This window comes from Centroberyx affinis, unplaced genomic scaffold, assembly GCF_046629955.1.
Source record: "Centroberyx affinis isolate AG114_WGS23_722 - 3 ecotype Tasmania unplaced genomic scaffold, CSIRO-AGI_Caff_v1 ptg000275l_1, whole genome shotgun sequence".
Taxonomy (NCBI): Eukaryota; Metazoa; Chordata; class Actinopteri; order Beryciformes; family Berycidae; genus Centroberyx; species Centroberyx affinis.
Window position 1 is genome coordinate 1 of NW_027278954.1, and position 11,389 is coordinate 11,389.

Sequence of the window (11,389 nt, forward strand, 5' to 3'; positions counted from 1 at the left end):
GTAATGTTCTGTGATACTTTACACTATTGTGGTTGTTATAGTATTAACATTAGCTATTTTATTAAATCTATATAAAATTCAAATTTATACTGAATACTAGCACTAAAAAATAATATAAGCAGTTATTCCAAATGACCAATAGGTGGCAGTATAACCGCTGTAACTGACAGATGGCAGCTGCCAGTATTTGGCGATGTCATGACGTCGCAACGCATTGCTGCCTTGGAAGTCCGTCTTAATCCAGATACCTTTACAGGTACCTTCATACAAAAGCGCTGCCTCCAAAGGACACTGCCTCGCTAGACAGCAAGTCAGCAGGCAGCTGCCTTCCGTTTGAGACACAGCCAAGTGTCAAGTCACCTGATGAACAGAGAACTGACTTCATCATTGCATCATTCAAATGGAAAATGATTGCTTAATAACCACATCTTGTGCTTCTATCATTCAGTGAGAATCATACATACAGTATTTTGCTCATATACTGTATACTCTGATTAGCATTAGCATTTGCATTTAGATGAAAGACTGTATGTAGGCCGGTCCAACCCTTGGGCTCATTCAGGATGACAAAATGTTACAGAATGTATAAAAAACCTGTTCACTGACATAGGCTTTTGGAATTGCTTCAGTCATTTGTTGGATGGAAATATGTTGCCTGTTACTTGTACTTAATAGGCTGCTTTCCCCCTATTAATTTTGTTAAGCTTTATTTTATTGAACCTGAAAAGGATTTCTGAGTACTTACACTCATTTACGCAACTCCCAGCTTCACACCCACTCATGCAGCTACCAGCACTTGCACTTGGCATTTGCCCTGTACTTCCGCAGTCTTCTACTGTTGGCCGATGAACAGCCTCACTATAGCAGTTGGCAGTTAAGTGCCTTGCTCAAGGTCACTTTATCAGAAGTGAGTGGGGCACGTTGCTTATGTGGGTCCCAACCGGTCGATGGATTCAAACTGGCAACCTTTCCTTTCACAAGCCTGTGACTCTAACCTTTAGGCTAACCACCGCTATATTTTAACTGTTGAAATGTGGATTAGGCCTAACTTTGTCTCTGTCTTTCTCCATAAGGAAGAGGAGATGTTCCGACCCAACATGTTCTTCCTGTTGCTGCTGCCTCCCATCATCTTTGAGTCTGGATACTCTTTGCATAAGGTGCGTGTGAGTGTGTGTGCATGCATGCACTTGTGTGCAGCTTTGCTCTGTACTGTTTTTTTTTCTGTATGTATAAGCATTTTTAAATTCTTATTGCATGCCTTTATGTGTTGTAGCCCTCATTCTTATCACCTTTGGCATATATGTTCTCATAACTAACTAAACTGGCTCATGAGGTTTTCTTCTTTTCCTCTGAAACCATTTACCATCATCTCAAACTGGTTTAAAAGGCAACCGACATTCTTTGTTGAGATACAAAAAACCATTCATGACCATTCTTCTTGCTCACAATGAAAGCACTGTTTTCCCTGTACCTGTAGTATGCCCTACTTTTCATTTTAATGCTGGCTACATGTTACGGAACACAATGTAACATACAGTGTCTTATCACTAAGCACATTATACAGTATACAATATTTACGCTGTGTGTGCATGTGTGTCCAGGGTAACTTCTTCCAGAACATTGGCTCCATCACCCTCTTTGCTGTGATTGGCACAGCCATCTCTGCCTTCATTGTAGGAGGAGGCATCTATTTCCTTGGACAGGTGAGGATGCTAGTAATATAACTGTAAAACAATTGTGGTTTCTGGATTCAGAGAAAATAGTATGTCTTTGCAAATGTGTCTTGAGTAAATTGTTCCCAGTGTCCCACCTTGACTATCCTGGAACAGCATGTTTGGAATGTTGGTGCGAAGAGCCTCTCAGGATTCAGATATTGTAATTGTTGCAAAACATAAACATTCCTTAGCTAATAGCAAACGACACTTGTTAATTGCTACATTGTTCCTGCCCTTAACTGCTCTAGATGTTGGCACATGACCAAACGTCCTTGTTTTACTAACTGTTTTAATTCTGTGTGTGTGTGGGGGTGGGTGGGTGTGTGTGTGATCTGGGTGTGTGTGTGTGATCTGGTGTGTGTGTGATCTGGGTGTGTTTTCCTCAGGCTGATGTCATCTACAAGATGAGCATGACTGATAGGTGAGTGTTCTACTCTAATCAATATTATTTATGACATGTTGAGAAATTGGCACTGACAGGACAGCAAGTTAGATTTGAAAACAAATTTTCCCCATGAAACTGGCATAGTGGTTGAGTTGTTTCGTTCATCCCTCTTTCACATATCAGAATTATAGGGGATTTCTCAAGAACTCTGGGGATTCAACTCTCACACGTGTTAGATTATGACGTAGGGTTTTCCAGTATTCACAGAAATGACGTCACAGGAAAATGAGTGGTGATATTTCATATTGGTGCCCCCTACTGGCCTGGTCTAGCACTTTCAATCTCCAATCTGGTGTACAGTCTGTCCATTAGTGTGTTCCAGTAGGATATTCCTGCTAGCAAGACATAACCGAAACATAAGCCGTTTCCTACTCCACACCCATTTTATTTTTTTAAGAGGAGGAGAAGCCCTGGGTTTCATGTGGGTGTGCTTGTTTATGCACACAAATCAGTATGTGCACGAGTGTGTGTCCTTAAAGAGTTCAAACAGGGCTTTTGACAACCAAAACTATAGCTTATTTGTGGGTGTCTGTGTGTCCACTCATAAGTCAGTGTGTTTATTTGTGACTCCTTCCTGTCTGCCTCCATCTGACCTGGTTTGCACATACAAATATTAATGGGGTTTTGGCTGTGGTGATGATGTCTCCCTTTGTAGGTTGTCCACATGCATTCGTCTGTATTCTGTTGTATACATTTGTGTCTTTCTGTTTGCAATAGAATCTTAGCCATCCCTTATGATTTATTGGTGAACTGTTAACCTCTGCTTATCCTTATTCGTTCCTGCTGCAGCTTTGCCTTTGGCTCTCTGATCTCGGCTGTGGACCCCGTAGCTACCATCGCCATCTTCAACGCCCTCAACGTGGACCCGGTCCTCAACATGCTGGTGTTTGGAGAGAGCATTCTCAACGACGCCGTCTCCATCGTACTCACCAAGTAGGAGTCTCTCTCCTCTCCCTCACTGCCTTTTCATTCTCTGTCCATGCTGATTGCACATGCCGTCATCCAGAGCATCTATAAGGAACATGCGCGCAAACAGCCTGCTGAGGATGTTGCAAGCACAGACATACTAACACTGTCCTGATAGCAATCAAATGCATACACAGACATACATACACACTCTCAAACACACAGACAGACGCACACACAATGACCGCGATGTCCCACTGAGATGTCATATGATGGAAAGGCTCGCAGGCATGTGGAGTGTGATCCAGTCCTGCAGGCACCAGCATATGTTAAGGTTTATTATCCCTTTTTTACAAGATAGACATCGTATTCCACACAGGACAATATAATGCCAGAGTGTCAGATGGTTTAAACTTTAGACAACCACAGTATTCGGAAGCCAGTTTAGTATACTTCTCTGTAACTCACAACTTGCCTAACAGTCTCTCAGAATTATTTCTAGCCAATAGGAATTATTAAACAGACTGATGAAGACGTATCTTTAGTCTTCGGTATTTATTTTATTTTTTTTATTCTGTGTTTTAATATTCCCTCAGGGATCAATTAAATTCATCTTAATCTTAATCTGAATTGTCCCGGTAAATCTCACACAAATGTTAAGAACTAACATGCAAATGCTGTTTGACTGAGGGCTTATACACACACACACACACACACACACACACACACACACACACACACACACACACACACACACACACACACACACACACACAATATGACACACAGGTTGGTCACCATTATAAATGTCAGCTGAGCTCCCATGGTCTCTGAGGGTGGAGTCGGGAATTTCCCAACCTTTGAACCCTGTCTGCTTTTTGCTGATACAACAAGCAACAGTGAGGGAAGGAGAGGAGCAGAATAGAACCAGTGACCTATTTTATTGCCCTAGAGAGGCGGACACACTTTCTGCCCACCGCTCCTCTAATCAACACAACTTGATCTCCGCATTAGTAATGACTAATGCAGAGATCAGCAGGTGTTTGTGATCACACCAGCAGTCCAAATGGTATCGAACACAGAAGCTGTGTGTAGTTGTATGAAGTCTACAGACGTGAATTCAGATTCCACAGACGTGAATTCTCTGCCGTGTTTACAGTCTGTATCAAACCAGGAAGTCAACTTTTGAGTAATGACAGAGAAAAAAAAAAAAGCACAGCTGCTCTTTTTTCCATTCATGTCCTTGTAACACTGGAAACTCGTTGTACACATAGTGGACAATGCCAGCCGGTCCTTAGAGAATCACACTCTCAATTTCTCCCCGAGACTGTATCAGTAGACTGGCGGACACACACACACACGCACACACACACACACACACACACACACACACACACACACACACACACACACACACACACACACACACAGAATCTTGACAGACAAGTCAAACGGAAATGGACTGTTGGCAGGATTCCCTTGTTTGTATGTATCACTGTCATCTGATGTCTCTGTACTCACTTAATTCCTGCCTCTATCTCTCCTTCTCACACCCAGCTAAATGCGCAAAGCGATCTCAAGTGTCTACATGCCCCTGTAGAGTAAATGAATCCATGAATAATAGATCAGCTGAGCAGCCCAAGCAGTTTGCTTGCTGTTAGGCCCAGCTTTCTTAGAAAGCTGCTTTACATCTTCGACCCAGTCTTACATTACAACCACACAGCTAACACCTCTCCTTGCGAGCTGGCTAATAATGGTTAACAAGCTGGTTAATGATGGCCCATTCACATCTAGAATTATACCAATATAGATAACTAAAACTATAAAAAAGGTTTAAGTCATTCTAAGCAAATAGAATGCCTGTGTTCCCACTACAATTATAACTATAAAAACATCCAAATATTTAACTATATTTTTGGTTCCATCTTGGAGCAGTTTTTGTTTTTTTGGATGCAGAGATGACAGTGAAACATTTTCAACCAATCAAATTAAAGTTCTAAGAAAGAAGGGGGCGGAGAATTCTGAATTGATCCCAGATGTCGTTGTATTGTGAATGCTTGAGCAAAAATGCATTGTTATAGTTCATAGTTATCTTCATAGTTATTGTTCTAGATGTGAATGGGCCTTAAGAAGACTCTGTGCTTTTGGAGGGACTGCAGGGTAAAACCTGCATTTGATATTCAAAACACAGGCTTCTGTCTCAGATTATATCCAAATATATTCTGCATCTTCATTTCCTTTATCTGCAGGTGACCCAGGAAATTCCCTTTAACTGCCTTCTGTTAAGTCATTGAAAGGGTGATACAGTAGAGCCAACTGCAGTGTAGCAGTAGATTTTAATGATGTGTTTACACACACACACACACACACACAAGGAAACTCTGCTTACACACTAACACAGCCTCTTCCCGTACAATCGTACCTGTGAGTTTGTAGGATTTAGTGGTGGAGCGTCACTGCCCTCTAGGGCCAGATAGATGTACTACAACACATAATGTGTGAGGGTGACACTGCTGTAAATAGTCTTTAAATAGCACACAGAGGCTCTATGTCTCATTTCCCTCTTTTCTCTTTTTCTCCTATTAATTGTCTTTCAGCACAGCAGAGGGTTTTTTTTCCCGCTCAGACAACTCCATGGTAACGGGCTGGGAGACTTTCGTGCAGGCGCTGGGCTACTTCCTTAAAATGTTCTTCGGTTCTGCTGCCCTGGGAACCCTCACCGGACTCATCTCTGCCCTTGTATCCAGACTCTGTGTGTGTGTGTGTGTGTGTGTGTGTGTGTGTGTATGTGTGTTCTTATATCGATGTGTGTGCTCTCTTCTGGTCTCCTCTTGTTTTAACCCCTTAACTCTTTAACCAGTTTCTGAAACACTTTGACCTGAGGAATACTCCTTCACTCGAGTTTGGCATGATGATCATCTTTGCTTACCTACCTTACGGCCTGGCAGAGGGCATCAAACTGTCTGGTGTGTACACATGCACACGCGCACATACACTCACACACAATTGACTGGAATTGTTGTGCATCTTCGACTTCACATGACGTCGTATGATTTTTGTTTGTTTTGTTTTCTCTTCCCCCTCTACCCTTCTCTCTACCTACAGGAATCATGTCCATCCTGTTTTCAGGAATTGTGATGTCTCACTACACCCATCACAACTTGTCTCCTGTCACGCAGATCCTCATGCAGCAGACACTGCGCACAGTGGCCTTCATGTGTGGTCAGTAAATCTCCACCTCTCACTCTCCCTTCTTTATTATCCCTCACATGCTCCTCTCAACACCACTTTTCATTTCTTTTTCCCTCCAGAGACGTGCGTGTTTGCCTTCCTCGGTCTCTCCATCTTCAGCTTCCCTCACAACTTTGAAATCTCCTTCGTCATCTGGTGCATAGTAAGTGCTATTGCCTTTTTTGAACTTCTCTGAATGTTTTAGTCCACCGAGCCTAAATCCAACGATTGTCAGTGTGACAGAGCTGCGGTTCTCTCTGTACTGCAGGTGCTGGTTCTTCTCGGCCGAGCGGTGAACATCTTCCCTTTATCCTTCCTGCTCAACTTTTTCAGAGACCATAAGATCACACCCAAGATGATGTTCATCATGTGGTTCAGTGGTGAGATGATGCAGTGAACCTTTTGACCTATGCTACTGTAAGAGTAGATTCAGTAAGAAAAGGCGCTCCGGCCGCTTTTGTCATTTGATTATTATTGCAATTTTTTGCCTTAGGATATGTGTCCTCCCATCATCCTTTCACAGTCACTTCCATCCCTCTTTCTACCTCTTTCTCATTTTGTCCTGTAGGTTTGCGAGGTGCCATCCCCTACGCCCTGAGCCTCCATCTGGGCCTGGAGCCCATTGAGAAGCGGCAGCTTATTGGCACCACCACCATCATCATCGTCCTGTTTACCATCCTCCTCCTGGGAGGTGGGACCATGCCCCTCATCCGCATCATGGACATTGAGGAGAGCCAGTCACGGCGCAAGAACAAGAAAGACATCAATCTCAGCAAGACCGAGAAAATGGTAATGGTTGAAGCACTTTGATTTCACTTGGAACAGATGCGAGTACACACACACACACACACACACACACACACATACACACACACACACACAAACAAACACACTCAGTTCGTTGGATGCATTGATGCTAGTTATGCCAACCTCAGACTCTCCTGTTTTTTTCAAAGAGGGACACATCAAAGGATTGATTGTGGTTTGCGTCAAGCACACTGCATTAATGGGGAGTGGAAAAACTCACACACACTCAGCAGTACAAGCACTTGGAGAAGCACAAATGCACACTTACAGTCTGCATAAGTACAATTGCCCAGAGGCACCAAAATACAAGCCGTCATGTGTCTTATTTCAGCTGACTCACTGCAGCTCTCACTCTGGATAACGGGTCCCACATGAAGGACGGGCAACACTGTGTTCTTTTGAAGTACATGTATCATTCAGATCAATGTAGACTGGTTTTTGTGTGTCTTGTATGTGCGTGTGTGTGTGTTTGATGTCTTCAAAGCTTAGTCTTGCATCCTGAGATACCAAGAACAAAATCTAAACAAGCCCTCCTTGTCTCCTTCTTTCTCTTGTGTCTTCTTTGATGTAATTCCCTCTCTCCTTCCTCCCTCTGCTCTCTCCCTCGCTCGTCTCTGTGTGTGGTTTCGCCTCCACCGCCCTCGCCGCTGTCCTGCCATTTTGACTTCGCCCTGCACCCCTCCGACTCTCCTCCACCTCTTTCACCCCTTCCTCATTTGCTCCTCGCTCTCCCTTGTGTCCCTGCATCACTTCTCTCCCTCCCTTTCTTTCTCTCTCTCTGTCTGTTTGTCTGACTGTCTCTGTCTCCCTCTGTGTCTCTCCCTCTCTTTCTCCTTTTCCTCTTTCTCTCCAGGGTAATGCTATCGAGTCGGAGCACCTATCGGAGCTGACAGAGGAGGAGTACGAGGCTCAGATCTACCAGAGACAGGATCTGAAGGGCTTCATGTGGCTTGATGCTAAGTACCTCAACCCCTTCTTCACTCGCAGACTCACCCAAGAGGTAGGAGGGAGGGTGAGGGGGAGGGACGGAGGGAGGGAAGGGAGGGAGAAAGAGAGAGAATCATTGTGTGCAAGTGCTTAGCTTTGCTGTGTCATATCTCTATGCTCTGGTATCACCCAGGAGGCTGCATGATTTTATTCACAATCCCTTATACATATTTCATTGTTTTCCAGTCATATTGGTTTGATAGGAGACTGTCCCTGCTTGGTTTTCCACTCCTCTGCTTGCACCGGCTCCTTCTGTTTAATCCCACTCCTCTGTGCCAGGGGGTGTATGTGATCTTGTGTGTGTGTGTGTGTGTGTGTACATGGATTGATGTGTTGAGTGCATGTTTTCAGGTTTGTTATAATAATAATGCACTATGTGTGTCACAGGACCTGTTACACGGCCGTATCCAGATGAAGACCCTGACCAATAAGTGGTATGAGGAAGTTCGACAGGGACCCTCGGGCTCCGAGGATGATGACGATGAAGCAGAGCTTCTTTAAACTCAACACACACTTTCAGTGACTTTGAAAAGAATGAATGGACATCGTGTGACCTGGGCTGAGGGGATATCCGTGTGTGAGAAGACGAGTAATCTTCTGTGACGGTCACACCTCTTGTTTGTTCACCTGGCTCAAGTTATGTGACCACTGTGGATTTTACCACTCAGATTTTCACCCCCCACCACCACAACCCCCCTTGAGTTTTCCCACTTTACCTGAGCCCAAACAAAACCCACACAGAATACAGAGTGGGATGGAATGTGTCAAATAATAGTGTGCCGTCAGCAAAACTGGAATTGAAAACTGGAACACTGGATGAAGCAGCAAATCTATCAGTGAAAAATAATGTTCCTCCTACAAATGCCATATAGTTGCTAGCTATAGCAACATCTATGAAATGTGTTTTCTCTGGTGCGCTGTTCTACAGAAAAGGTACATGGGAGTGATTTGTTGATCTTGAGAAATGTTCCTTTAGAAAGGTTTAGGTTTGTAGGGAAGTTAAGAGGGGGGGAAATTCCCATATAAAGCAATACTAGAGCACCTTCTCACTTTTTCTGTTCACTTTTGTACTGTGCTTTTACAAATTGTTTATTGCTATGTGGCAATACCTTTTTTAAGGTCTGCTTGAAGTATTACATTATGTCTGGGGAAGGAATCAAAATGGTTTTGCCATCAGTCGGTTCCAAGCAAATTGACTTTTTTTACTTTTTTTTTTTAGTTTGAATGTCCCTATCCTTAAACATATATATTTATATTCTGGGCTGCTAATAACAAAATAGACCAAATCATTTTCATAACATTCTTCATAACATTCTTATAAGCATAACCAAAATGTTATGCTTATAACTTGAGCAAAGACTCACCCTGTATGGAATGAGATGCAGGTTGCTGCTTTGAATTACTTTTCAACGATTACATTTAGTTCTCTATGGCACTCCACATTTGTAAGCATAACATTAATGATTTCTAAGTACATTCATGAAAAAGGCATTTGATATTCATGAAGGCAGAATATCACAGTGGTCAATGAGCTACCACTGCAGTCCTGTAGTAACTAGGCAACCCCCGTAGTTCAAACAAGCAGTCAACACTGAAACTGATAGAAACTTTGAAGTGTTTTTTGGAGAACGTCTAGTACAAAACACTAATTTCCGGAACATAAAACAGCTTGCTAACAGGAAAAGTATATAATATGCTAATAATATGCTTCAGAACATTGTAAATCCCTTTCATTCCGAAGTATGGTTCCTCAAAAATATACCTTTTTTTCAGTTTTCGTTTTCGTTCCCTGAACAGGTTCCTTCCCCTACATTGAGTATACAGCAGAACTTGAAATAAAGTATTGCTATTGTAATTTTCAGTGTGAATTTGTAATGAAGATTGGTACCAATGAATGTGTGGGTGATGGGGAATGAAGTCTTGTGAAGGTCTATGTATTTAATTTTTTTCTATTTATTAATCTAATGTTTCTATGTGTTGTGGCTGGGATAAAGGCTTTTATACGAGCTCTATGAGCGTTGCAGAATGATAAAAATATATGATGTTATATATAATAAATTGTATTGGCTAAACATCCCACATGTTGCTTCAAGTGCTATGATGACAAGAGACAAAAGATTCACCTCCAAAAGATTTTGTTTATTTTTAAAACCTTTTACTGAAAACAATATTATACACATTGTTCAAACTCAATCAAATATGAATACACTTCACTGAAAAAGGAGAAATTCCCTATAATTTATTGCAAGACTCCAGTGTGCATGTGACATAACTATGTATACATCTGTTCTTTTCTGTCAGCTTATTGTCAGGCTCAGCATTTTGCAAAAGTTGCAGGAAAGTAAGAAGAGAATACTATGATAGAGCAACTTTACTTTAAGAATTTCCATTTTAGTGTTTCATGCAGTGGGCGTTTAATCACCTTATGGGCCTACATGGATATTGTGTGCATGCACAGGAAACATAATCTGTAATTCTAACACAAAGTATCTGTGAACTTGGTACAAGTTGTCAAAGTTAGTGACTTTAAAATACAAGGCAGCTATTTCTGTAAGTCTCCCCAGTTCATATTTATGGATTAAGGCTTTGGATTTATGAGGATGTCTGTCAACAGAATATTTGATGGTGCTTCAAGCTGAAATGGGCAGCAGAGGGTAATGTGAAATTATACAGTCTGTTCTTAGTATTTGGACAGCAATATATCTTTTTTTTTTTTTTTTTTACACTAATTTTCTCTACCCACTTAATCTTTTTCAGGGTCGTGTGAGGCCGGAGCCAATCCCAGCATACACTGGGCAAAAGGCAGAGTGCAATACACTGCTTGACAATTTGGATCATTACTCATAGGACATTGGATTCAAAATGACACATAGGAGTTAAACTCAGTCGCTGTTTTGCTCATACTCATTTAGCTGACCATATAGAAACATATTCAGTTCTCCCTCAGAGAAATTCGGAGTGAAATGTAGTTACAGAGGTGAATCCTCATTGAGATACAGTGAAATGCAAAAACACTGGACATTACGCTAAGATATATGTGCATCTGGGGATGTTTGTTGACCTCTAAAAGGAATACGTTTTGGCTGCATATTAATTTAAAGTCATGCTGTATACAGTGAGCAGAAGTGATCTTGAGTAGCAAAATGCATTAGAAAAATGACACATAAGCAAAAATACTTGTTTCATGTAACCCTCACTTTCACCCTCATTCCAATTTGATGTAAATAGCCATACAATTCGGCACATAGGACACCATTTCCATATGCTAATTTCAATATTGATTGTATTATGGTAGGAG

The 11,389-nt window shown here is 41.9% G+C and overlaps 1 protein-coding gene across 1 annotated transcript; it reads left to right on the top strand.

Annotated features, from left to right (window-relative positions):
- Positions 1–1,075: 1,075 nt before the first annotated feature.
- Positions 1,076–10,266, top strand: LOC139638119 (sodium/hydrogen exchanger 8). The gene is made up of 12 exons (XM_071512155.1): positions 1,076–1,157; positions 1,602–1,703; positions 2,102–2,136; positions 2,950–3,093; positions 5,664–5,805; positions 5,927–6,032; positions 6,172–6,288; positions 6,378–6,460; positions 6,566–6,677; positions 6,866–7,086; positions 7,958–8,104; positions 8,479–10,266. The coding sequence occupies exons 1-12, from the start codon at positions 1,083–1,085 to the stop codon at positions 8,590–8,592; spliced, it is 1,398 nt and encodes a 465-aa protein (XP_071368256.1). The 5' UTR covers positions 1,076–1,082; the 3' UTR covers positions 8,593–10,266.
- Positions 10,267–11,389: the final 1,123 nt, after the last annotated feature.